General features: G+C 37.5%; 2 protein-coding genes and 1 long non-coding RNA gene across 3 annotated transcripts in view; 1 reads left to right on the forward strand and 2 right to left on the reverse strand.

Moving 5' to 3' along the window:
• Positions 1–7,921: 7,921 nt before the first annotated feature.
• Positions 7,922–9,270, reverse strand: LOC144708730 (uncharacterized). Its single transcript, XR_013582850.1, has 2 exons — positions 8,974–9,270; positions 7,922–8,083 (listed from the first exon to the last, which is right to left on the reverse strand). It is a non-coding gene; the product is annotated as an uncharacterized LOC144708730 (long non-coding RNA).
• A 6,925-nt stretch (positions 9,271–16,195) lies between these two features.
• Positions 16,196–20,988, forward strand: HEMC (hydroxymethylbilane synthase). Its single transcript, XM_078582188.1, has 5 exons — positions 16,196–16,550; positions 17,930–18,335; positions 19,057–19,260; positions 20,427–20,604; positions 20,688–20,988. The coding sequence occupies exons 1-5, from the start codon at positions 16,357–16,359 to the stop codon at positions 20,798–20,800; spliced, it is 1,095 nt and encodes a 364-aa protein (XP_078438314.1). The 5' UTR covers positions 16,196–16,356; the 3' UTR covers positions 20,801–20,988.
• A 335-nt stretch (positions 20,989–21,323) lies between these two features.
• Positions 21,324–27,402, reverse strand: part of DOX1 (Peroxidase superfamily protein) — a 10,614-nt gene continuing 4,535 nt past the window's right edge. The window contains exons 5-10 of the mRNA XM_078582187.1: positions 26,867–27,080; positions 25,901–26,046; positions 25,149–25,388; positions 23,373–23,575; positions 22,835–23,078; positions 21,324–21,672 (exon numbers count right to left, since the gene is read on the reverse strand). Of these exons, the coding sequence (XP_078438313.1) occupies positions 21,447–21,672; positions 22,835–23,078; positions 23,373–23,575; positions 25,149–25,388; positions 25,901–26,046; positions 26,867–27,080 (1,273 nt within the window). The 3' untranslated portion in view covers positions 21,324–21,446. The remainder of the gene's footprint in view (positions 21,673–22,834; positions 23,079–23,372; positions 23,576–25,148; positions 25,389–25,900; positions 26,047–26,866; positions 27,081–27,402) is intronic.

Here is a 27,402-nt window from a genome sequence, read left to right on the forward strand (position 1 = left end):
TGGGGTTTTTATTATATATTTACATAAATTTAATGTTTCCAAGTGATTTCTGATTTTTCCCTAATTTTCTGTTAATTTTATGAATTTCTGGGATTTATTTGAGCTTGAAATAATTATTTTTAAATGAAAGTGGCAGGTTTAAAATTTAATTTCGAGCTTAATTATTATGGGGATGAAATACTGAATTTTATATAATTTTATGGAATTTTTTAGAATTTATTTAGGATTTAATTGGATTTTTCAAGATTTATTTAAGTGAGAAATGAATTTTTAAAGAGGAAAAGGATATATTTATAATGAGAAAATGAGTTTTAAAGCAATTTCTACTCTTCTAGGGGCTTTTCATAAATTTCAGTTCCAATTATGCCCTCAAAAACAACTCTCGGTCGTGTATGCAGGCGTAAAGCTATTATTTAAACAGTTACAGGGTTTTATTGTAATTATTTACTATTTTTAATGGCTTTTATGATAAATCAGAGGAGAGAGAATGCGCAAGGGGCATATACACAATTATTTTTGGGCGGCGTTGAGCAGCAATTCGAAGCTTTCTAAAGGACTTTTCCGCAAAAAGGAAAATTCAAAATGCGCCCGATAATGAGAGGACGACACGTCATGGCGTGTTAAAAAAAGAAATGAATAAATAAATGAATTTAAATCCAATGGCTTAAATTGGTTTAAAATTCATGTATCAATAACTTTTGATCCTAAAGTCCGATTGAGATGATTTTTTTTATGGATTTGCTCGTCTTGATCCCCTCTTTCTATCTGTATGGTATCATTCAGATAAAGCCTACATTGATAGATAAAAATTAATTACTAAACGGGGGTAAAATGGTGATTTTGACCATGTAACCTAAGTATAAAAGCTAAATTTTGAGAGGGGGAGCTCATTCTTGATGGTGCTCTATCACAGCTGCAAGACAGAGAGGAGCTTCAGCTTGGATCAACCTATTTTTTTCTTCTTTGTAATTGAACTTTTGGTGTATTTTGGATGTTGTTAGTTGCATTTCTTAATCATTCTTCTTGATCCCTGTCAGAACTTCTAAATCGCTTGGCTTGAGCGGAATGTACAAGCCCTGACTAGGATGTAGAGGAAAAATTGAGAGATTTCCTAGCTATTCCAAGTGCATATAAAAGAAAACTATAAAAAACTTCAATTTCTAGGAGAGTAAATTTCCCTTTGTATTATCTAATTGTGTAGTTATTTTTGAATTATATAAGACCTAAAAAACCAACCAACTCAAAATCTCCCTCTCAACATCTCCAATTGACCCCCTGGACCTTTTCTTTGGATCAAAGAAGCCAATTTAGAGCTCCCTATTTCTTCTATTCATCCCATCTCTTCTACCCCCCTTTCTAAATTTTTCATCTAATTAGGTTGACTTGATCTTCATTGAAGATCAAATTAACTCTAATTAGGGTTGAATTACCAAGAAAACCATCAAATTGAATTCATTACTAGCTTCCCTTGGAAGACACTTGTACTTATCACTACACATCTTAAGTAGAGTTTTTATAAATTTTATTGTACAAGCTAAAATTGACAACGACAAGGGTTAAAAAATGCATAAAATTTACCCCTATTTTTGGCTTATCAAAGGCATATCACCACTTGCTCATGGATTCTCAACAAAATAAAGGAAAATTTTGGAATGAATTATCTACATTAAAGCTTCATAAGAAAAAAATACTACAGTAAAATAGGTTTAGATACCTTAAATATATTAAGTTTTCATTCCAAGGGACACCACACAAATGCCTCCCTCGTCTCTTCTTGCTCATACTTCGCCTTGTCTTGGTTCCCCTCCATTACTGCACTATTTCCAACTGGGTGGCCTATAGGTGTATGGGTGTAAAGTTGCCTTCAATATTCTCAGTCTGAAATAGAACTAAGAATTCATCATGGTTCTTGATTAAGAGGCATCAGAATGAAAAAAAAAACTAATGAAACTAAATTACATTACATCGACTCAGAATATTTACCTCCTCTCAACCAAATATTTTATATCATTTCATTGTGTATATGTTTCCATTTTTCTTTGCTATTTATATTTCAAAAGTATGATGTGTTTCAGTTCGCAGAAGGGTCTTATTTTCCATTCTGCTGGCATGCTTTCCAACTGGTAGGTCTTAGATATGCGTTAAGTTCTCCCCCCTTTGACATTGATTCAATTTTTGGACTGTATTTGAATCAAAAAGCCGGGAAATCATGAACCAACTTCAAAATTTGGGTTTTATCACATTTCTTTAATAAGGTGAACCCTAATTACATTTGAACCCAAAAACACATGAATCAGTGATTACTGTGGGAAGAAAAAGAGGAAAAATCAGGGAGTTTGTGAGAAGGGTAAAGAGGCATTTTACAGAGACATATATATATAAGTTTTGTTTATCTTTCATTTTTAATATGTTCATAACATTAGATTACATTTTTCCTTCCATTTTTATGTTACTAGATTATGACTTGGGAGCAATTAAAAAATAGTTGGGGTGGCGACGTGCAGTGAGCGTAGTGGGGTGCTAAAAAAATAGTGTAACTTTTTCTACAGGAAATAATTTGGAGGAATGGTAGGTGGTATTGTAAAGGTCTATACCTAAAATCTCTTCCTCAATAAAACATAGTAAAAAAGAATACACAAACGTTTTTGTCATGCTAGTAAAAAAGTCCAAGATGTATTTTTTTTTTCTTCTTCTTCTTCTATGGATCAATGTACCAGTATTGTTGATATCATAAAATGAAAACTTTTAAAAAGAGTCAAGCCAAGAAAACTGAAGCACTAAGGCCACATATAATGGGGTAAAAAAGGGGGAAAATAAATCTGAATAGAGGAGCCCAAATGTTCTCGGATCTTGGATCAAGTTCTGGAGAATAAGGGGGTTTTACATGTTGAAATCCAACCTTTATCAAAAACATTATGTATCCTCCTAGAGGAAAGCAGCTTCTAACTCTGAATTATAATGGTAATTCCATAAATCGTGAATCCTTTTGACATGGTTTCTAAATATGGTTAAGTTGGGCATTTTCTCCTCTTTTTTAAATATTGGGCCTTCAATTCTAATCCAGGTCATGACTTAGGCTTCTCCTTATCTCTAATTTGGATCTGAAATTTACTAATTTATTTGTTTAAATCTTACATGATCCAACCAAAAAAATCCAAGAAAATACTAAGAATAATTTACACGATTCAAGATAATCAAGTGTGGTTAGTCTCATAAACTAATATATTAATAAATTAGACTCAATATGCAGTTTATTTTTCCATTATTTTAAGCATAAATAATGCATAATATGTATTAATATGTATAAATAAAAATAAAAATTAAACTATGCATAATGATACATAATTATGACTATTTATTATATGTTATCAAGTACAACCAAATGTCCGCATGAATCTTTCTTCGTTTTAGGAAGGAGAAATAGAGCTCACCAACTCTGGTAATTCTCATGACTCTAGAGTAATTTTTCATTATTATGAAATTATAACAACTCATAACATTCACACACCATAATAATATTTCACAATATGGATTAAAAGTCATGTCAGCAAACCTCAGATATTATTTTTATTATTTCTAGGGACATTGGAGATCATCATAATTTTCAAAAGTACGATTTATGGCCACATGATGATAATTCATGAAGGGTTTGATGAAAAAACACGTCATCAATTAATATTTACATAGTCCATTCGTAATTGTTATCTATAATATGAAAGACCAAGTATTACTTATTCCATGTAGATCAAACACATCATTAGTTACATTAAATAACCTACATCGACATTCAAATATGTATTAATAAGCTAATATAATAAGATTCAAGATGGACTTTTCCAATATAACATGATTAAGTACTTCAAAAACAATGAACATAGAAATAAGATCACTTCAATGGGAAATCATTTCTGATATACCTTCTTTTAGATGGGATGGTCATGGCTAATGGGCATCCAGCATTGGAGGGGTGGTGGATATCAATACCATCGTGAATCCATGAGCCCTAATTGTGGTAAAGTCATTTGACAGATGGACTGAAGATGACAAATGGGTGGTGGATATTACACATTGCAAGTACATTGGGATGAATGTAGTGCCCATGACTTTCACTGTGCTTCGTTTATTTGTAAAATGTAGGAATTACTAAAATGAAGATTGATCCATGGTTGTGAGGAGGCATTGGCCTTATGAGAGGATAGATGCTGTGATACTTAAAGTCATATTAAGATTCAATAAGAATATGCACATGATGAGAAATGCTTAGCATTTTCCTCTCTCATCTTCTCTCCCTTTTATTTTTTTCTCTCTCCAGTTCTTTTTCTCTCTCCTCACTCAGCCCCTTTCTATGAATTTTCTTGTCCTCCTATTCTCTTTCTTTCTATCCACTCTCTCATCATCTTAACCAACCATTATTATTGACTATTCCACTACTCTCTTCCCTCTCTAATTTTTTTTCTTTCTCTCTTCCCTATAACTTCCAAATTGACTTTTCTTATAACCTCTCTCCCTCACCTTTCTCCCACGACTTTTTCCACGTAAACCACCATTCTCTCTACCACTTTATCTTAAACTGGCCATGGTTTATTTTCTTTGTAACTGCGTGTTTTCTTTTCCTTTAAAAGGGCTATGAGCCTATTCGTATGAACACTTTTGCTTGAGAATTAATGTGAAGTTTTTTTATGAGAAAAGAGTGTTTCTCTGGTGATTCTCTGGTGATAACGGCTACGGCGGCTTCTTGTCTTCAGCATCAATCAACTCCTCTTGGGTTCCTCCACTTTATCCATACCTTACCTTCCTCCATCATTTTCCTAACATCTCACCCTTGACCTCATTGTTCTCAACCCTTCATCTCATCCCCATAATATTAATCTCGCTTCTCATTTTCTCCTTTCTTCTCATCCTCATCCCTTCTCATGCGTTATCCCATCTACCTTGTAAGTTCATCTCCCACACTTCATCTCCAACCCTCTCACGCTACACGCCGACATCTTCTCTTGCCAATCAAATCCTACACTCTCATTATATCTGTTTCTCACACCTTCTCCAATTCTTATTTGCACCCATTTGTGGAGCTTTAGATCAACGTCAGAACAACCAAGCTATTGGCTCCCGTCTCCAAGGTGCCTTGTGACACCTTAACTTTGAGATGGTCATTGGTTCATGGTAATGATTGATTTTCTCTGAGTGGTTGTTGATCTTATGAATCCGTGTGCTAAACTTTGATCAAGTATTTCAAATCTCCTACTCCCATTAAGTTAAGGATGTCATAGTTATTCCCTAATTGTATTTGTTAAGTCCCTACTCCACCGACTTACTCCCCTTCTACAGGATTAAACCCATTTGTGTCCCACTTCAGCCCATGTCATCAATTTAATAGTCAATTTCCAAGAGTTTGCTTGACATATGCCAGGACTTAAGGCACCCTCCAAAAGTACTTGAAGTGTTTCTTGGATGAACTTTTTCTATACACCCACTATGTATGAGCATGTAACTGTGAAATAGATGGGAATCCTTGATCATATGCGAGATCAGTCAATATCTTCTCATTAGGGAAAATTGACATCCTTGGAATATAGCGAAGCCTCCATTGGTATGGATTCTAGTTTGCAGCTGAGTCGAGTGCTCTTTGATTAGATAATTGTACACTTTCATTTATAGAGTTGTAACTGAACATTATAGTCAGAAAACTCAATCCCAAAATGTAGTGTGCCAAGCAAACCTCTTAACACAAGGAATGGTGTCCAAATTTCACAAATTTGCATCCAAAATCAACAATGAAGTTGGAAAGCTCTTAACACAAGGAATCCATTGCATCCAAAATCAAATATAATTGACGGTTGACCATGAAGTTATGACTGATAACACCCTAAATTCGGTCTTTATTTCATGCTATTAGCAAAATTTTATGCATTTAAAGAGTTTAAAATGCGGTTGTTATCATCTATTTACATGAAAATACTGTTTTCAAGTGATTTCTGATTTTTCCCTAATTTTTGGTTAATTCTATGAGTTTTAAGGGATTTATTTCAGCTTGAAATAATTAATGTTGAAGGAAAATGGCAAGTTTAATATTTAATTTCGAGATTTATTAATACTGGAATGAATCAGTGAATTTTTTAGAATTTTCTAGGATTTTTTAGGATTTTCTAGGATTTTTCTGAGATTTATTTGAGGAAGAAATGCATTTTTTAAAGAAAAAAAGATATATTTATAAGGAAAAAACGAGTACTAAGATTATTTTCGATCTTTGAAGGGCTTTTCGTAAATTTTCATTGCAATGATGCCCTCAAAAACAACTCTCGGTCATGGTTGCTGGCGTAAAGATGTCATTTAAATTATTCTAGGGTTTTATTGTAAATGATTTAATATTTGTTTTAATGTTTATATGAAAAACCAGAGGAGAGAGAGTGCACAACGGCCATATACACAATTATTTATGGGCGGCGTCTGGCGGCAATTGTATGTTTTAAAAAAGACTTATGTGTAAATAACCAGGCCACCGTCTATTGCGACGACGTGGCCTCATTACAGCCGTCGGATGAGAATCCGACAGCGGCTAATGCTAGCGGCCAGCGGGCGGTAAGATTACCGCCCGTGCGGCGCATACAAAGCGCATGGTGAGCTCCAATCAGTCAGGGCGAAGACAAAACGCATGCTTACGTGCGTATCAAAATGTATTTAAGTTGCAACTTTTGAGTTTTTTTCTGTTTTTATTTTCGCCAGTGCGGTACGTGGCGCAACGCGAAGAAACCCACCTGGAGAAGTTGAAAATTTTCTGGCCAGTAGGAGGGCGACACATCAGCGCGCAGTTTAAAAAGAAAATTAAAAATAAATGGAATTAAATCCAATGGCTAATATTGGTTTAAATTCATTTATTCATAACATTTGATCCAGAAGTCCGATTGAGATGATTTTTTTATGGAATTGCTCATCTTGATCCCTGGTTGGATCATTAAGATAAAGCCTACATTGATAGATAAAAATTAATTAATAATTTGGGGTAAAATGGTAATTTTTACCATTTAACCGAAGTATAAAAACCAAATTTTGAGCGGAGGGGGTCATTCTTGATGGTTCTGTATCACATCTGCAAGACAGAGAGGAGCCCCAGCCTGGATCAACCTGTTTGGTACCTTTCCCTTCATTGTATGTGAATTTTTGGTGCATTTTGGATAAAGTTAGTTTAATTTGTTGATTGCTCTTCTTGACTCTGGTCTGAACCTCTAAATCGCTTGGCTTGAGCGGCATGTACAAGCCCTGATTAGGATCGAGAGGAGTAATTGAGAGATTTAACTAGGTATTCAAGTGCATTTCAATAGAAAACTATAAAAAAACTTTAAATTCTAGGGAATTAAAATTTCTCTTTCATTATTATCTAATAGTGTAGTTAGTTCTGAACTATCAAACCTACAAAAACCAACCAACCCAATCAAATTTTCTTCTTAATCACTCTAATTGAATTCTTTGATCCTTTCATTGGGATCAACTAATTCAACTTAGAGCCCCCTTACTTCTTCTATTCATCTCATCTCTTCTACCCCCCTTTCCAAATTTCATCTCTAATTAGGGTGATTTGATCTTCATTGAAGATCAAGTTCAATCTAATTAGGGTCAAATTATTCATGAAGAACATCAATTGAATTCCTTACTAGCTTCCGTTGGACGACACTCGTACTTATCACTACACATCTTATGTAGAGTTTTTATAAATTTTATTGTATAAGCTAAAATTGACAACGACAAGGGTTTAAAATTGCATAAAATTACCCTATTTTTGGCTTATCAATGACCAATAGAATGCAAGAATCGCTTCACAGAGAAGGAGGTCTTGGTCAAAGTCCAATTTCAGGGATTAAACAGTCTCAGAATAGAATTAAATTGATGGCATAACCTAAAGACACTTCTAATGACACCTAAAACACAGGGATTAGAGCTGTAATCACATAGAGTCAGTGTTCACAAGTTGACTCCAAAAAATCACAACTTACATGAGGATGCGGTGGTGAAATAAGGATTTCAAAATCGATAACAAATCAAGCGATAAAGTTGTCCACTGATAATTATCAGAGAGGAGTATATGTCTCTGCAAGAATCATATCGAACAATTAAGAGACAAGGGAGAAAATTTCACTATAACCTACCATTCAGAATTCACGTCTTGCATTACATGCAGTGGTCAAAAATCAAATTTTGGTGTCAATTCTTAATGAATTCGAGAAAAATCAAATCAAGTCGAAAGCTAAGTCAACGATGCTTTGAATGCACTTGGAATCATTTGAATCCATTGACTTTCTAGGGAGAAATCCTTGATCGAATTCCTCTACGGAGATTGCAACCAAACATGGTGAATTACGGTAAGGTTTTATGTAAATTCACATCTAAAAACTAATATTAATCAAAATCTACGATAAGGCAATCAAAGGCACGAAGAAATCCACATTCCTAAACAAATTATGTCGAAACTAAGGCCTTAAAACAGGATTAGGGACGATCCTTATCGAATTTATGGTTTCTCAGGGAGTTGGCTTGACAAAGGCAAATCTCAATCATCTGTTGATCAATTGGCAAGATTTCAGTGCCAGAAAAGGTGTCACTCAGTCCTTAACGTGTCTACCTCAATGTTAAGTTGAAATTAAGTTCCAAGTCAATCGTTGTACACTTCAACTTATACAATAACTCACAATAGTTTGTTTGTTTAACTCAATAAAGCTGCTAATGGTGAGTCGAGAATCGAACACAAGGAGGGGGGTTTATACCTAGATTAGTTATCTGTTACAGGTCTACAAGTTGAATTGAATAACGAATCCTAGTTGACGATTTAAACTAATGAAATTGAACTAAATTTACAGAAACGGTGCGATAATAATATCACTCTAGCGCTGAAAGGAATTCCAAAACTACTTGATATTTGACGTAAAGATTCATATTGCTCGGTTCGACACAAAGATTAGAATAGCTTGACTACCCAGGTACCTCTTGCTACCTCCTCGGTGATGCTCCTCTGCCTAGCCCTTTCTTCACGGCTCCACACCTCACGCCTGGAGCTTGGCGAGTTCACGACGTGGATCAGCGCTGGGCGAGGATGGATCTCCGCACGAGGGCGACGTCCTTTCCTTCTTCTCTTCTCTGCTCTCTTGCCGATGCCTCTTGCAATCCCAAACACCCCTCTCCGTTCCCTCCTTCCTCCTTTTCTTCTTTCTTTTCCCGCCTTTCTTCTCTTCTCTGTTTTTTCAGTCGTTTGATTTTTTTCTTTCATAAGCAGCCATCGGATCTTCTTCAACTAGCTCGGGCTGCATTTTTTTGCCATGCGTCTCTCTGCATAAATGAGACATTGACTATGTGAGTTTACGTATGATACAATAAAATAAAATACGAATAAAATTTGATGCTAAAATAAAATACCAAATTTTCTATTCTTAGAAATCAAGTTTAATAATTATAATACAAACATTTTTCCTCGTATTACTCCCCGTATCACCATGTTGACTTTATCCCCTTGTGCTGACCCTTCTGTTCTGGTCGAGCATGCTGCCTGCGAGCTTGCTACTCTGCTCCTTCGCTTGAGAACCTACTTTTCTGTTGCAGAAACCGGAAGCCTTGCGAAATAACACACTATCAACAAGTTCAAATTTCCGATTCTTCTAAAATTCATAAGCCCGATCATCTGTGGTTAATTTAGCAAAAAATGATAGAAAACTCCAATTATTTTATGTAGATGTAGCTTAACTAAACTCTCATATTGGATTATTAACGTCTTATATCATGCATATTTCAGTGCTATCACTCAAGAATTTTATCGACGAACATGACTTCACACACGTATTTCCAAGGATTCAATGATACATCCATCGTTCGGCGAGAGGTAAGTTTATATATAACATGGGAGATCTCAGCCATCCATCTCAATTAAGTGAGATCAGATGACTGAGAGAGAAATGTGTAGCGCGATGTGATAGACCACATCATGACATGGTGGGTTCCACCACTCTGCCAGCCGATCTCTATTGTCCACTGCTAATCCAACAACTCGCAGCCTGTAGTGTAGCGCTGCACGTCACTTGTTGTAGACCACTGCAACGACAGTTACGATCACTCGTCGTTGCATCTGACGCCCGAGATGCTGCCACGTCGCACTGTGGTTTAAGGTAAATGGTTGGAATTTAGTCCCATATCGATAATTTGACGAGTTCGGAGATGGTTGTATTAACCTCAATGAATATCAATCAAAATAATATCCTCTCTATCTTGAAGGCGCCTCCTGTGCCAGCTATGGACGCCACGCAACATGTGGCGCGTGCTGGATCATTGGACACACATCTACTTGGTTGTGCGGACACGCCAGCTGTGCACCGCATCAGTTGCGCATGCACCCCACCCGCTTTTATCTTTTTTCTGCAATTTTTGAATCAGATTAAATAGGTTAAACTTCAAAAAATCATATCTATTAAAATATAACTGTTTTTACTGAAATTTTTTCCAATGGTCTTTGAATTCAATTATCATTAATTCACTGCCACCTGAAATAAAAAAAATTGGATAAGAAAATTTTAATATGTATGAAATACCCGTTTTGCCCTTATAAAGAATAACTTGGTAAACTATGAGAATTGACTCCAAATTCTTCTTCTCCTCTTCTTATCCCTGAATTGGATTGAATCTCAACCAAGTTCTGCAGCATTTAATCAAAGAAAAACATTAATATCGTAAGGAGTTGACCTTGAGAAAGGTCAACTCACTAAACCACATAATTTACAATAATTATCTAAAAAATCAGAACTTGATGGAATGACACGCATCATTTGATATAATTTGTCCTAAAAGCATGCATCTAAATCAATGAAAACATGCATCATTTGATATAATTTGTCCTAAAAGCATGCATATGATGTATATATGCATGTACATTATGAATGTTATCAGGGGGGCAGTCAAACTAACTTGCACGGGTAACAAATGAGGTGTCCCCCTTCTATTTATACTAGCTTGGAATATTTTCATAAAAATATTTGATAAATTTTCAGAAATCCCCGTGTTTGGGAACATTTAACAGAAGTCCTTGAACATCCAAAAATCTTGCATGTGTGAGCCTCTAGGCCCATGTATTAGTCTAGTTAATAACATCAATGTGGAAATATTTATTGGGCTGACCTGATTAATGAAATAGATCACATATTGATTTATTAGTCGAGTATCATTTTAAGCTAATCAATTGATTGGGTCACCAAGTCATGGGGTCCCAAGCTAAACCTTGTGCCTTAGAAGATACACAAGAGTATGTCAACTCTCTTATGGAAGCTTTATGGTAATTAGTTATTGTTTATGAATAAATACTCATCTAAGCAAGACTCTTCAATGACTTAAGGTATGGTAAACCATCAAACACTAATCTCTCATTTTTGTTAGTACTAATGTATGATGAAATCATTGGAGAAACCCTTCTCTGAAATCTCCACTATGAAAGGCAAGGATTTAATTGCATCATCTTCATACAGTCAATCTCCTCAAATAAGAAGGGCAGATCATCCCATCTTGACCACACAATCGCCTTTGTGGATGTATTGTATCAGCAAAATTAAGATGGTATGTGTCAACATAGAGAGGGAAGAGCAAGGACACATGCATTGAAAGGGATGATCAGGTAGGTTTGGTTTATGTTGGGGTTTATGGCTTCGATCAACAATCTGAAATCGGTTGAGCAAAGGAATATTGAGTAAAAAATGGATCTTAAATTCATGAAAATGAACAATCTTATCACATGGCATAGAATAAATTCTATAATCGCTCAGATCTTCGGATGAGTTTCTTCAAGCCATTTAGACGTCTTACATCTAGATGGAAACTTACAATCTTTAGTTGTCATGTAAATATAATCCCCCATATGCATGATGTTCTGATATGAATTAGGGTATGGTCAACTATCAAACCCTAACACCCATATCAGTTAGTAATGATATATATGGGAAATCATAAAATAAATACTTCTCTGACATTCCACTACCTTGACTAATGACTTAATCATGTTATCTTCCTTGAGTTGTCTTCCTCTTATACTTTTGAGATTTCTTCCTCTTATACCAAGGGTGAAGACTCCCATCTTTACGACTCAATCATCTTCATGAACTTATTGTTGCACCTGGGCTAATATTGTTGGGTTCTACAGACCTAGATCTGGATGAAGAAATCAAAACGATCCAAAGCGGAAGACTTAAGTAAAATTGTAACAACATCGATGAAACATTGAAACAAAGAACCTCGGCACGAATCGCATCTGTGATTCCTTTGATCCTCGAACAAGTCACGTGCAATTGCTTGTGTCTACAGCCTCTATAAGTATCCACACGGTCCTCAACACATCAGATCTCCTCCTTCTCGTTGACAAGCCTCGTTCAATCTCCGTCATCGTCGTTACGTTGGCTTGATTTCATCGGAAGTGGAGAGGAGGTGAAGGGAGAAGGGAGAATATGGGGAAGACCCCTGAAAAATTCTGGCCTGGGTGAATTTTGTTCCGGGCCTTCCTATATTTATATTAAGTCGGTATTTTTCATAAAAAACCCCAAAATTTAAGTATATCTTTCAACGTCCAAAAGACCATTTGTGTGTGACCCTCTAGACCCATGTATCATTCTAGTTAATGATTCTAGTGGCCTAATAACCTTTATTGGACTTCCAAATTAATTAACTATATCATCATATAGATTAATTAACGTTGGATTGATTTAACCCAATCAATAGGTTGAGTCTCCAACATGTGGAATACCAAAATACACCTCGTGATCTTGAAGATACAAAGGAGTGTGTATCGACTCACTCATGGAACATGTTTATCATCGGTTACCATGTATGTACAGTCCCTCATCCACTTGATGCTCCTAGTATGACTTAGGGTATGGTCAAGTATCAAACCCTAATAGATCATCGGGGAACTCTTCTCTGATATTCCAAGGACTTTATCGCATCGTCATCCTTGAGTTGTCACTTCTTATATCGAGGGTGGACGATCCCATCTTGACCAATCAATCATCTACATAAACTTCTTGATGCACCCGAACTAAGACTATTTAGAATCCCATGATTAGGTATACATAGGTCATAGTCCAAGTACAACTGTCTGTCCACAAGACGTCTTTGGTGTCTCAGGTCTAAGGACCACTTACACAATTGTAATATGATAACCTGATTGACAGATCGGTATAATACCATTCAAGGATTTGTACGGATCAATTTAGTGAACTAAATAGCACCCACTATCTATCCTTGGTGTCTCCACACTAATGGCTACGGAACAGCCACACTCATCATATGAGTGAAGAGAGATAGTTGTATTTTATCTGGATACTTTGATGTACTTCTCGTGTATCTTTTGGATAGGAATATTTAGAACACATTCTTAAAGACTAGCGATCTGCGTATTACAATCTCATCATAATTCACTAATGTCCGATCATGTATTCATGGACTTCATTATAGGCATCACACGTGCACTATATTGAATATGTTCTATTGATGAATATGGAACCAGATGTGAAATGTGTGATTGGCTTGCCGACCACATATATTTACATCAAAAACAATTTGGAATTCCATGAATAAGCACTCATATGTCACAACCAAAGTAGAATCGACCATCCAAAAGACATCTTTGGTATCTCATGCCTAAGGTTCACTTACACAACTATGACATGAATCAATGTGACTAACCGTCAGGTGTAATACCATTTAGGTATTCATACATATAAATTAAGTAAACTCTTCCCCCAAAGAGACCACTATCTATCCCTAGAGTCTCCAAGAGCTGACATGCTATTCTATCTAGATATTTCAATATCCATCTCAGTTATCCGTCAAATATGAATATTAAGAGCACAGGTTTAGACGCCAGTAATTTCTATAATATGAGCTCATCAGAATTTACTGATTACATGTATTCGAGGACCTAATTATAAACTTCAGATAAGAATAATAATGAATAAATTTTAATTCAAAACATAAACAAGACATGGTAGTGTGAGTGGCTTACATGCCATTATCCACCAATATCATGATTAGAGACTCATTGGACATAGTGAAAGAACAACCATCCGTCTAAAAGGTGTCTTTGGTGTCCTAGGTCTAAGGAACAATTACACAACCATGATATGAATCAACCTCATTCACTCTAAGTGTAAGACTATTGAGGTATTCATACAAATCAATTTAGGGAAATCTTTCCCCAATGAGCAGCCAACATCTTTCCTTGAATGTCTCGACACTAGTGTTGATAGGATCAACCATACTCATCATATGAGTGGGACTAGAGAATAATGTTCTTTTTGGATATTTTAATATCCTCTTCAAGTATTCTTTCAATATGAATGTTTAGAACAAATGTTTAAAGACTAGTAGTACCCAATAATGTTCTAATTATGATTCACTTAGTAATTTGAAGTATTTGTGGACTTCATTTATAATAATCATGCTCGCATCATAATGAAGATACAATTGAATTCAAAAAATATTGAATGAGAAATGGAATGTGTGACTGGCTTACTTGCCACCTATATTTTACTGGCCATCCATATTTACAAAAATTGAACCCTCTAAAATTATACTTTATGTTGAGCATTACAATGTCAACATCACTGACATGTGGTGCTAGCTTCCAAGTATTTCCCAATATTAATGAGGGAAACCCTACATCCATTGAAGCAATTTACATAAGTATCCAAAATGCCTGAATATTTATTTGGGGCAAGACTCAAAGGAGTTAGAGAGAGAGCCAACACACAAAACATAGGATGAAGATAGTCTCATAAGAAAGTTAGAGACATGATGAAGAGTTATGTGGGACTCTAACATTGACCTGGCCAACATTCAACACAATATTAGTATGTACATTTTTCAAATAATACTCAACCCCATTTTCTCATTCATCCCACCCCCCAAGTCACTACAAAATGAACGAGAATATTTATTGGGTGGGGTGATTTGGGAATTATATGCATCTCCAAGTTCAATGCTCAGCTTAACTTCTCTTCACAATGGTTGAGACCAACACCACTCGGGAGTATAAAGTTGCATGACCAATTTGTCGATATTTCAACATAGCTTATCAAATTTGGTTTTTAAAGTCATATTCTGTGCTCACTTGGTTTTATACTTGAGGGTGGAGGTCACTAATTGTGCTCAAGGGTCTTATATTTTGTGCTCAATTTTATTCATTGGGACAGCGTAATGATGCCGACGGAGCGTGAACAGAGCTTGTCGCATTGAGGGAGGAGATTTGATGTGTCATGGATATATCTAGAGGCTGCACACATGAGCAGATCGACACAACTCGCTCGAGGATCAAAGGAATCATGGATGTGATCCCAATAATATATTTAAGACCAACCGTACATTGGAGGACATATAAGTACTACCAGTTTACTTTTATTTCAATATATTGTATCAACTTTGAGTTTAAACATTATCTTTTAGTTATAAAAAATTAGTTTTATTTGGTTTTAGAAAAAATGGGACTTAATAAGCATAACCTGAAATAATTCACAATAAAGCTCATTGTATGAATAAGATAGATATTCATACTCCAAATTACACACACTCCCTCTCATGGAACACATTCTATCAATTTTTTTTTAATCTAACAATCTAAGCAATCCTTTCGTTAAATATGAAATTTAGAATTGTTTTGTGACCCTTTGAAAACTAAAGAAAAGTGACAGTTACTTGACCAGTAAAATAAACACTGTTTATAACTTAATTGAACCAATTAGTGTAGTAAAATTTAATTGCATTGATACTCAAAAGTGATAATACCTTCTCAGTGATAATTTCACTCAGTACCACATCCCTCAGAAAAACCAAAAAAAAAAGTTTACTTAAAATCAATTCATTAAACTTACTTAATTTTTAATGAAACATCTTAGTTTTCCAACTGGGTGTGATCATTTTGATTTAAATGTCATTTATTCTAATCTCAGTAAAACAAACTTTATCTCATAAAATAAACGCGCCGAAAAAATAAAACAGGAAACTGGCAAATCACGACGTGATTGGTCTATCCACTGACGTTATCTATCTGACCCTTCCCACTTTAACACTACAAATTGCAACGCACCTTCCCCATACGTCTCACCTAGGATAAGAATAAACCTTATAAAAAGCCCCCATTTTGATTGGCAAACGTACCTCACATACATTTTACAACGTACCCGGAGAGTGTTATCGGCTAATCTTCGAGCTTCAGCTCGAGAAGAAGCCTTCATCAGATTCCATTTCAATCTTCTTCCTCTTCCTCCCAATTTCTTCTTCTTCTGTTCTTCTGCTGTTCTTCTGTTCTTGGGGTTGGTGGGAATCTTGGGAGGGTTGAGAAGAACGATGGAGGCGGCCACCCACCACCCGCTTATCGCCAGTCCGGCCGACCTCCGCTCAGGACTGTCATGGTCGCCCAAAGGCCGAATCTTGTTGCCCAGAAACGCCAGGAAAGTCTCGCTGGTCACTCGGGCTGCTGTCGCTGTTGAGCAGGATGCCAAGGCCAAGGTTTCCTTGCTGAAAATTGGCACCCGGGGAAGGTTCGTTTTCCCTTGTACTTGTCTCTCTTTTGGTGTTGTAATCCGCGGTTTTTCCTATTTTGGGATTTTTTTTTGCGGTGGTTTTGTTTATTTTTTCTTCTGAGAGGTTTAGAATCGCGGGTTTGGTTGGTTAAACGTGTTCTTGAAATGTTTGTGTGATCTATTGTTTTGTACGATTTCAATTTGTTATTATATCTTTTGGGTAATTTGTTCTGACGATAGATTAATACTTGTAATAATCTTTTGGGTAATTTGTTCTTGAAATGTTTCCTTTCCAATTTCTAATAATATCCGTTTTGAATCATTAGCATTTTCTGTGCATTGCTTATAATTTTTTACAGTCCCAGGGTTAAAGTCCATCTACTGATAAAGTCCTCTCTTCTTCTCGTCAAGTTTTGATTTTTTTCCTCGTTATTTTTGCACCTCTGGTATAAATTTTCCTTCTTCCTAGCATTGCCGTGATATCCAATAATATAGCAAAACAGTTCCTCAGAAAGTTGTAATTCATCGTAGGCCGTCAGTTTGTTGTTCTTCCCAATTTTTATGCTAACGCTGTAATTTCTCTGCGTCATATGATTTTCTTGGACGATTTACTATTTTATCGTTTGCCGCCTATCTAAACACTGAATTTGCTGTTTTGTAAAAGTGTGCACCATTTATCACTTGCTTGGCTTCTAATTTGTTTATCATCCGAGGCTTAGATTCCATCATCTATTTAAGTCCTCTCTTTTATCTCGTTGTGCTTTTATCTATTTAATTTTTTCGCATTATTTCTTAAATTGCTGGAGAATTTTTTCCTCCGTCTTATGCCGTTTTTTACCAATATGCAACGGTTTATTATTTCTCATTGAAATCTTTTTTTTTCTTAACGTTTTTTCACCACCAGTATAAATTTTCTTTATCATTACATCAGTACTCTTGTGCAGAAAGTAGTTGTTCATTGAACTTAAATTTTTTCTTACTATCTTTTTTTACACCCCGGGTAAATTTTTCTATGTCGTCAATCATTGCATTATTATGCGACGCTATACTAATTCACTCGCTCAGAAAGTGGTAATTTCCCATTGAAGTATTATTTTCTTTTTCTAACTATTTTCTTACCACGAGTATAAGTTTTCCTTTGTCAAATCTTTGCATTAATTTTCTTTCTCGGAAAGTAGTAGTTTCTTGTTAAAAATTATTTTTTTCATACTATTTGTTTATATCACCAGTATACCTTTTTATTGGTAATCTCCTATGACTACTATCCAATGCTATAGTATTACACTTTCTTAGAAAGTGGTAATTTATAGTCGGACTTTTATTTCTTATACCCCTGGTATAATGTTTCCTTTCTCTTGTCCTGTGATTAATATGTAATGCATTATGATGTAGGACAGTCCTCTAGCTCTGGCTCAAGCCCATGAAACACGTGAGAAACTCATGGCTTCCCATCCAGCTCTGGCAGAAGAAGGGGCGATCGAAATCGTGATTATCAAAACTACAGGAGATAAAATTCTCAATCAACCCCTGGCAGATATTGGGGGAAAGGGCCTGTTCACAAAGGAGATTGACGAAGCATTGTTAGATGGATCGATCGACATCGCTGTTCATTCCATGAAGGATGTTCCCACTTATTTCCCTGACCAGATTGTTCTCCCTTGCAATCTTCCTCGAGAGGATGTCAGAGACGCGTTTATCTGCCCAACTAAAGGGTCTTTGGCTGAGCTTCCTGCTGGAAGCGTTGTGGGCAGTGCTTCTCTCAGAAGACAGTCTCAGATACTCCACAGATATCCATCTCTCAAGGTCAAGACATTACCTTTTTTAATCTGTAAATATATATATAAATGTAAATATCTCCTAGTTCTGTGGAATGCAGATATCATTTGCTGGTATGCAGAATTAGATCTGGATTGGGCATTGAAAAAATAACCCATCGACTATCGTATGATTTTAAAAATGTGGTGTTGGAGTCGATGATGATTGACTATCGTCTTGGTTAATGCTTGGATCTTCTGAAAAATCCTAATAGGCAAGAAAAAATCAGCAAATATTTCTCAAATTGAAGTGATTCATGAAGTGATTGGTCAAATATTTCTCAAATTGAGTTTCTGAGCAATCTTAGCTTTTGACTTGGACTGTTAAATATTACTGTTTTAGACAATCTGAATTTTGTATGGATATTTCTCAGGAAAAGTTAGTCTTGTGGAATAATTTATTCCTTTTATCGAGATAATTATCTTTGAAGTTTCTGAAGATCCCTCATCAAATTCATTTATGAGGATGCCTTGTCTCCATATTCAAAAACCGAGTAACATTTTTCCAGTCAAAGTTGTTATCCCACGGATCAAAAGTTCAAATGCTGTGAAAAATTGTTTCTGTACCGACTCTAGGGAGCCCCATCTCTGATATCTGGCTGCAGTTGCCTATGCAACAATGGAATTGTATTAGTTTAAGACCAAGATAAAGTGCATTTTCTCTGAAAAAAGCATTAGAGATTGAATCAAGCCCCATTTTTTCTGTTCAGGTGGTCAACTTCAGGGGCAACGTACAAACACGGTTGAGAAAACTTGGTGAAGGGGATGTCCATGCTACTCTGTTGGCGTTAGCAGGGCTGAAGAGGCTTAATATGACTGAGACAGTTACGTCTATTCTTTCCACTGAGGAAATGCTTCCAGCAATTGCACAAGGTGCTATCGGGATTGCTTGCAGACGCGACGATGAGGCTATGGTATGAAACATCTTGCATGTCTCTCTCTTTGCTATCCTTACGGCATAGATGAAATAGTTATAACTAACCCTGGCCTTCATTAAAGTATGATGAGACTATTTTGCTTGAGAACAAATGATGAGGCTTCATCTTTATCATCACCATCTTATAGATTCTGGTTGAGGACTTATCATAGAAGCCTAAACAAGCCTCTAAGTTCCTTGAAAGAAGCCGAAAAAGTGCCTCTCCCTTCACAAGCTCTCTTCCTTATTTGCAAACCTTCCTGTCTTCAGGCATTTAAATTCTCATCTATGAGACTCGAATATGAGCCACCATTTCTGCACTTCCTTTTGTTATGATAGGTCACATTTAGAGAGAAAAATGTAAGTTATACTTGTCATCGTCATATCTTTATGGCTAGGATGATCATGATAATGTCTGGTCATCATCATCACCTATAACCAAGGGCAAGTGATGACAAGTCGCCATCGTCCTCTTCATCATAGTGTGGAGAAATGATGAGGATTATGATAAGTTATTGTCTTCAGCATCATTATCATGAGAGAGAGAGAGTCAGACTTGGAGAAAAAAATATGTACTTGTCATTTGTTTGCAACTAGGTGGACGATGGCATAATCAGTTGTCATCGTCATTGATGGTAGTAGAGGAGTGATGATGATGAGTCATCAGCTTCGCCGACATCCCAGCACTGACAGATGACTCATCATCATCATAGACGCCAAAAGAGAGTTGAGAGAGAGAGTGTCTCGTTTGGAGAAAAAAAGTATGAACGTATTTCATGCCATCCCATTGACATTGTCATCGTACTGATCATTGCTTCCTAGGATTCTGACAATGAATTGCCATTATCCTGACGTCATCATAACCTTGAACGCCAAATCGGAATCTAAAGAGACCCTTTGCACGTACAAAATATCTAAATTTATCATTTCGGAGTTATCATAAAGAATGTCTTGTCAATTTGATGCAAACATTCCCCATGCTTGGCTTTCCTTGAACGTATTTCATGATCTTCCATTGATTTTTTTTTATTTTTCTCGAAATCTCCACTGCTCTCTTGCCCTGTGATTAACTTAAATGTATCCATCCTGAATTTCATGATCTTCCGTTCATTCATCTTCCTTTTTGTTCAACTCTGCATTGATATCCCTGTCTGAATGCGACAGATTAACTACATAGCCTCGTTGAACCACGAAGAGACTCGATTGGCTGTAGCCTGTGAGAGGGCATTCCTAACAAAACTTGACGGCTCGTGCCGCACTCCGATCGCCGGCTATGCTTACAAAGATGCCGAGGGAAACTGCGTCTTCAGAGGCCTCGTTGCATCACCCGATGGAACAAGAGGTGTTTATTAGATAGTAAATTCAGCTCTATTTTTTGAGTTTTTGTGGGCTCTGGTAAATGTTTTTGTTTTTTATTATTTTCAGTGCTTGAAACTTCAAGAAAAGGAGCGTATTCTTTTGATGACATGGTCTTGATGGGCAAGGATGCGGGTGAGGAGCTACTTTCCACCGCCGGTCCTGAGTTCTTCAGCTGGTAGCCGAAGGAAATTTAGATATGTAATGAGTTATGTAAGGCCTCTATCTTCGCTTTATTGGCCCGGTGCACTAGTTTTGTAGTGTATTATGTTCGTTTCTCTTGCATTTTTCTGATCCGGTTCCCTTTTAAAATTGAATGATCTTGGTGCTGCTATATTGGATTTAAATAAGTTAGTTTCAATTTCCTTCAGCTCAATGATGAAAAAACTATCCGATCACTTCACTGTTAACAAAACTTTGTTGATCTCCATCTAAAAATATTTATGTTGTTGATGGCTTTCTGGTTTGTTTGGGTTACAAAAGTTCTTCAGGGTGACAAAAGGAGAACCACTTTCAATGGTGAGCCTGAAAAAAGGGAATTACTTCCTTATTATATTTTTACAAAGGCAAAATTTTTGAAGGCTCAGCTACTGATGTGATCCCATTTTTGTGAGAAAAAAAAAACTGTAAAGAGTTTCTTGGTAGCATTCTCATTGAGGGATGCTTAAAAAGAAATGGACCCAGATGGGATTTTTCAAGGAAGCAGAAGAAAAACCTCATTCAATTTTTTCAGACTTCAAATGTAAAAGACTTTGTCAAGGCTCAGAGTTAAATGTGACATCAAATCTAGACATTTTGTTTTCTTTTTCAGATTTCAATGTATCTTATTTAGTTGGGGATTCTCAAGTAGAGAGGAACCCAGCTGGGTTTCTCTGGGGGGGCATCCCAGACAGAGAAACCACTGGTGGAGTTGATCCATTTGGTGGCTAGATCCGGGTAATGGCGGTTGATCACATCCTTAAAACTCTCTGTATTGTTCACCCACTCGAGTCCCTTCTTTGTGTATGTTTTCTCGTTGAAGTGGCTGGTGAAGAACCTGTCACCTTGCAGCCTCCTGCAATTTTGAAGTCCTACCATTAGAGAGAGATAGAGATAGAGAGATAGATAAATAGAGGCAGGCAGACAGCTAGACAGGTAAATAGCAAGAGATAAGAGAGGTAGAAGGGAGAGAGAGAGAGATATGACAGAGAAAGAGATAGGAAGGAGAGCTAGATAGAGGGAGATAGAGAGAGAAATAGAGGAATTGGGAAATATAGAGAATTGTAGAATGATAGAGATATAGATAAATAGAGTCAGAAAGACAGACGGATGGATGGATACATAGATAGGGAGAGAGAGATATATATGTAGAGATCAATAGAGTCAGAAAGACGGAGAGATGGATAGATAGATAGTTAAGTAGAAAGAGATAAAGAAAGATACAGAGATGGGTAAATAGAGACATATAGATAGGGAGAAGGGGAGAAGAGAGAGATAGACATATATATAGAGCGATAAATAGAGTCAGAAAGGCAGTTAGATGGATGGATTGATATATAGATATAGAGAGAGATAAAGAAAGGTCGAGAGATAGATAAATACAGACATACAGAGAGAGAAGAGAGACAGAGATATAGAAGTAGATAGATAAATAGATAGATAGATAGATAGACAGACAGAAATAGATCGATTGATAGAAGAGAGATACATAAATAGAAAAAGATATATACATATAGACAGAGATAGATCAATAGATAGAAGAGAGATACATAAATAGAATAAGAGAGAGAGATATAGGGAGAGAGAGAGATAGATAGATAGAAAGATACATAAATAGAAAAGAGAGAGAGCGAGACAGGGAGAGATAGAGAGAGGGAGAGAGAGGAGGAGAGAGATAGATAGAAGAGAGATACATAAATTGAGAAAGAGAGAGCGAGACAGGGAGAGATAGAGAGAGAGAGAGAGGGAGTGATAGATAGAGAGAGGAGGAGAGATATAGATAGAAGAGAGATACATAAATAGTAAAAGAGAGAGAGCGAGACAGGGAGAGATAGAGAGAGAGGGAGATATAGATAGAGAGAGGGAGAGAGAGATAGATAGAAGAGAGATACATAAGTAGACAAAGAGAGAGCGAAACAGGGAGAGATAGTGAGAGAGGGATATATATGTGTGTATATATATATATATATATATATAGAGAGAGAGAGAGAGAGAGAGAGAGAGAGAGAGAGAGAGACCTGCTGGCCATGATGACAAAGATGAAAAAGGCAGTCTCGCTGATAGCAAAGCCCTTGATCTTCTTTTCCGCCATAAGACCGACGAGCAGATCGAGCTTCTCTACGTCGTCCCCGTAGACCTCTCTCAGAGTCTTAATGGCCTCTTCATTGTCGGTTAAGTCTTCCCACCGTGAAATGGGGATCATCAGCAGGCTTCTTCTAAACTGGTTATATCTGGCATTGCTTCTCTCTCTATCCCTGTACACTGCCCATCATCAAAATCTCCATAAGTCCATCAAAAACAAGAAATCCAGAGAAGAAAACAAGAAAAAAAATAAAGTCCCCATCAGAGATAATTCATCATTATACTTCAGAAAGCCAATAACCCAGCAAAATTCTGGGATTTCGTTTCCTTGGAGAATAGAAGCGAGTCTATCATCATGGTCAACTAACGGTCTAACCATTTTCAAGAAAGATTTGATGAGTTTTAATATAACTGGAAATTGAAAAACGGGTTTTTCTACTTGTGTTTGAGGATTAATAAGGAGAGAATTATTACCTTCAAGAGTTGGAAGATCGACGCGATCTGGCCTCTCGCTGCCGTCGACGTTGTGAACGACGAGGTCTCTGAGGAATGAAGGGTAGTTCCAAAGCTCCAGCGAGCCGCAGGCTTGATGACCCATTGAAATCAGCTGCCTCTCGAAACCGAGCTCGATGAGAGCTTTCTCTCCCTTGATCCCAATCAGTTCTTCCATCTTGACCCTGTTCCGGAAAACCAAATAGGCATTTAGTTCATAATTATTTATTATTTTTATCTTTGATCTTTCCATCTTTTACGGACAGAGAGTGTGTGTGTGTGTGAAATTGATATAGAGATAGAGCGAGGAAGAGAGAGAGAGAGAGAGAGAGAGAGAGAGAGAGAGAGAGAGAGATAGAGGGAGATCAGCAAAGAGAGAGAGAGAGAGAGAGAGAGAGAGAGAGAGAGAGAGATGGAGGGAGATCAGCAAAGAGAGAGAGAGAGAGAGAGAGAGAGAGATGGAGGGAGATCAGCAGAGAGAGAGAGAGAGAGAGATGGAGGGAGATCAGCAAAGAGAGAGAGAGAGAGAGAGAGAGGGAGAGAGAACAGCGGAGAGAGAGAGAGAGAGAGATGGAGGGAGATCAGCAAAGAGAGAGAGAGAGAGAGAGAGAGAGGGAGGGAGATCAGCAAAGAGAGAGAGAGAGAGAGAGAGAGAGAGAGGGAGGAGATCAGCAAAGAGAGAGAGAGGGAGAGAGAGAGAGAGAGAGAGAGAGAGAGAGAGAGAGAGAGAGAGATGGAAGGAGATCAGCAAAGAGAGAGAGAGAGAGATGGAGGGAGATCAGCAAAGAGGGAGAGAGAGAGTCAGTGAGAGAAATAAGGGAAAGAGAAAGAAGGGGGGGGAGAGAGAGAGAGTAAGTGAGAGAAACAAGGGAAAGAGAAAGAAGGGGGAGAGAGATTGACAAGAGGAAGATGGAGATTGGTGGAGACAATGAGAAAAATAGGGGAAAGAGAGAATGGAGAGAGAGAGAGGAGGAAAATAGATATAGTGGGAGACAGTGAGAGAAATAAGGGGAAGAGACAGAAGAGAAAGTGAGATAGAGAGACAAGAGGAAGATATAGATACTAGGAGACAGTGAGAGAAATAGGGGACGGAGACAGAAGGGAGAGAGGGACAAGAGAAATAGAGAGATAGTGAGAAAGATAAGGGAGAGAGAGAGAGAGTATGTGTGTGGGTTTATGAGAGCGAGAGAGTGTGTATGTGTTGGATTGTGTTTGACTATGAGAGAGAGAATGTGTGGGTGAGTGTTAGTGTGACTGTGAATGTGTGTGTGTGAGCAAGAGAGAGATAGAGAGGTGTGTGCGTGTGTATGAGAGAGAGAGTGTGTGTGTTTGTGCGTGTGTATGAGAGAGAGAGTGTGTTTGTGCGTGTGTATGAGAGAGTGTGTGTGTGTTTGTGCGTGTGTATGAGAGAGAGAGTGTGTGTGTTTGTGCGTGTGTATGAGAGAGATAGAGATAGAGAGAGTATGTGCGTGTGTACGAGAGAGAGAGAGATAGAGAGTATATACGTGTGTATGAGAGAGAGAGAGATAGAGAGTATGTACGTGTGTTTGAGAGAGAGATAGAGAGAGAGTGTTTGCGTGTGTATGGGAGAGAGAGAGTGTGTGCGTGTGTATGGGGGGAAGAGAGAGAGAGAGAGAGAGAGAGTGTGTGCGTGTGTATGGGAGAGAGAGAGAGAGAGGGTGTGTGTGCGTGTGTATGAGAGAGAGAGAGAGAGAGAGAGAGAGAGAGAGAGAGAGAGAGAGAGAGAAGAGAGCCTACTCTTTGAGCAGGGAGGGAGCCTTGTTGGGGCCAGGAGGGGCGTTGATATTCCTCACTTGGAGGGTGTCTGGAAGAAGAGGGTGCATCCTGTAAACACTGGTAAACTCTTCAGTAAGGGAGTAGGGAACCCCATGGTCGTTTGGCGCCTTCAGTCCCACAAGCCCACTCAAAACGGACCCCAACGTAGCTCCTCCTATGTGCCCAAAGATGCTCTTGAACGTCTTCCCCAGGATCCCATACCTATACCGATGAGAGAGAGATAAACCCATATTGATGGGTGATAGAGAAACTCATATCGATGAGAGAGATAAGTCCTTATCGATGAGAGAGAGAGAAACCCATTTCTATGAGAGAGAGATAAACCCAAGTAGACGAGAGAGATAAACCCATATCGACAAGAGAGAGATAAAACCATACTGATGAGAGAGAGATAAGCCCACATTGATGAGAGAGAGATAATCACATATCGATGAGAGAGAGAAACCCATATCGCGGAGAGAGATATAAACCCATATCGATGAGAGAGAGATAAACCCCTATCGATTAGAAAGAGATAAATCCATTTCGATGAGGGAGAGATAAACCCCTATTGATTAGAAAGAGGTAAACCCCATATTGATGGGAGAAAGAGAAACCCATATCGATGAGGGAGAGATAAACCCCATATTAATGAGAGAGAGATAAACCCCATATTGTTGAGAAAGAGAGAAAACCCGTATCTATGAGAGAGAGATAAACGCTGCCGACGTTACCAATTGGAATGCATCGCAACGTTCAGGGTGTCAGTCTTGAGCAGCTCGACGGTCCAGTCAATGGTGTGAATCTTTGCAATCACGGCAGACGTCACTAGCCTTGCATGCTGGAACAGCATCTCATCGTCGAACTCTGGGTGCTCTTTCTGCACATTAACCATGAAGATGATGCTGAGTATGAATTTCCTTCGTGGACAATAATATGTATTATCCTATTTTCTAAGCTATCATATAATCCCACAAAAGTGTTCAATAATGTTAAATATAAGATTTTTAACAATTCAATTCAGTGTATAGTGATGGGTAATTCAGGATAGACTAAAGAGGATAATGTTATCTCCTCTTGCCTATATAAGGGGACAGTTCTTGATCTTAATGTAAAAGACTTGACTTTATATTTCATTTGATCAAAGCTCTACATTATAAGGGACCAGTCCTAGAATCACAAGGCAATGCTTTCATATGTAGTTCCCATTGGTCCTAATACAGAGGTGTACTTAGACTTTGTGACTCAAAAGACTAGATCTCAATGTAAAAGGCCTGACTCTATATTTCCTTTGATCAAAACTCTACATTATAATGGACCAGTCATTGAATCACCAGGCAAAGCCTTCTTCTGCAGTTCCCATTAGTCCTAATACTGAGGTGTACTTAAACTTCCTGACTCAAAAGACTAGATCTAAATATAAAAGACTGTAACTTTAAAAGGGACCAGTCCTTGAGTTACAAGTCAAGGCTTCTTCTGTAGTTCCCTTTGGTCCTAGTAAAGAGTGGCGCTAAGACTTGCTGACTGAAAATATTTGCTCTCAAGGTAAAAGACCCAACTCTTCACTTGATCTAAACCCTACAGCACATTCTTTAATAGAGTCATCCTATGGACATAGAGCCAGAATATTCCTAAAGTTTATAAAGATGATTGTTATCATGATGATGATGATGATGCTATTGACAGAGAGAGAAATGGACCTTGAGGGCGTCGCAGACGGCGTTGTGTTCTTTAACAAAGAGAGCCTGCAAAACTGAGACTCCCGCCCAGCTATTCCTTATATCGCCTGAGAGAGCGCGACCCTCCTCATCACGCTGAAGAAGCCCATCTTCTCCAATACTTAGTTTCCCGTCTACGCCAGTCCTCACTCGCCCTTGAACTCCCTTGTTCGTCCCATAAATCACGCTTCCGTCCCTTCACAAAGGCAAACCCAATCATCATCTTCTCATAACTCTTTCCTGTTTATCTCTCTCTCCTAGATAAGCTGAGGCATTGTAGTTATACGGATCTATATAGATGAAAAGTCTAGATATATTGATTGATAGATCAAAAGATTAATGGTTGGACAGATGTACTGCTACATAGATACGTATAGACATAGATTTACAAACTAGTGACTTGTGAATTCCATAGATTGATGGATAAATATATTGATTGGTAGATCCATAAATTTTGATAGATATGCAGATGCATACATATCTACGTAGATCATGCTCCCGTCCCTTCACAAAGGCAA

The sequence above is a fragment of the Wolffia australiana genome, chromosome 10 (assembly GCF_029677425.1).
Source record: "Wolffia australiana isolate 7733 chromosome 10, ASM2967742v1".
In the NCBI taxonomy this organism is placed as follows: domain Eukaryota; kingdom Viridiplantae; phylum Streptophyta; class Magnoliopsida; order Alismatales; family Araceae; genus Wolffia; species Wolffia australiana.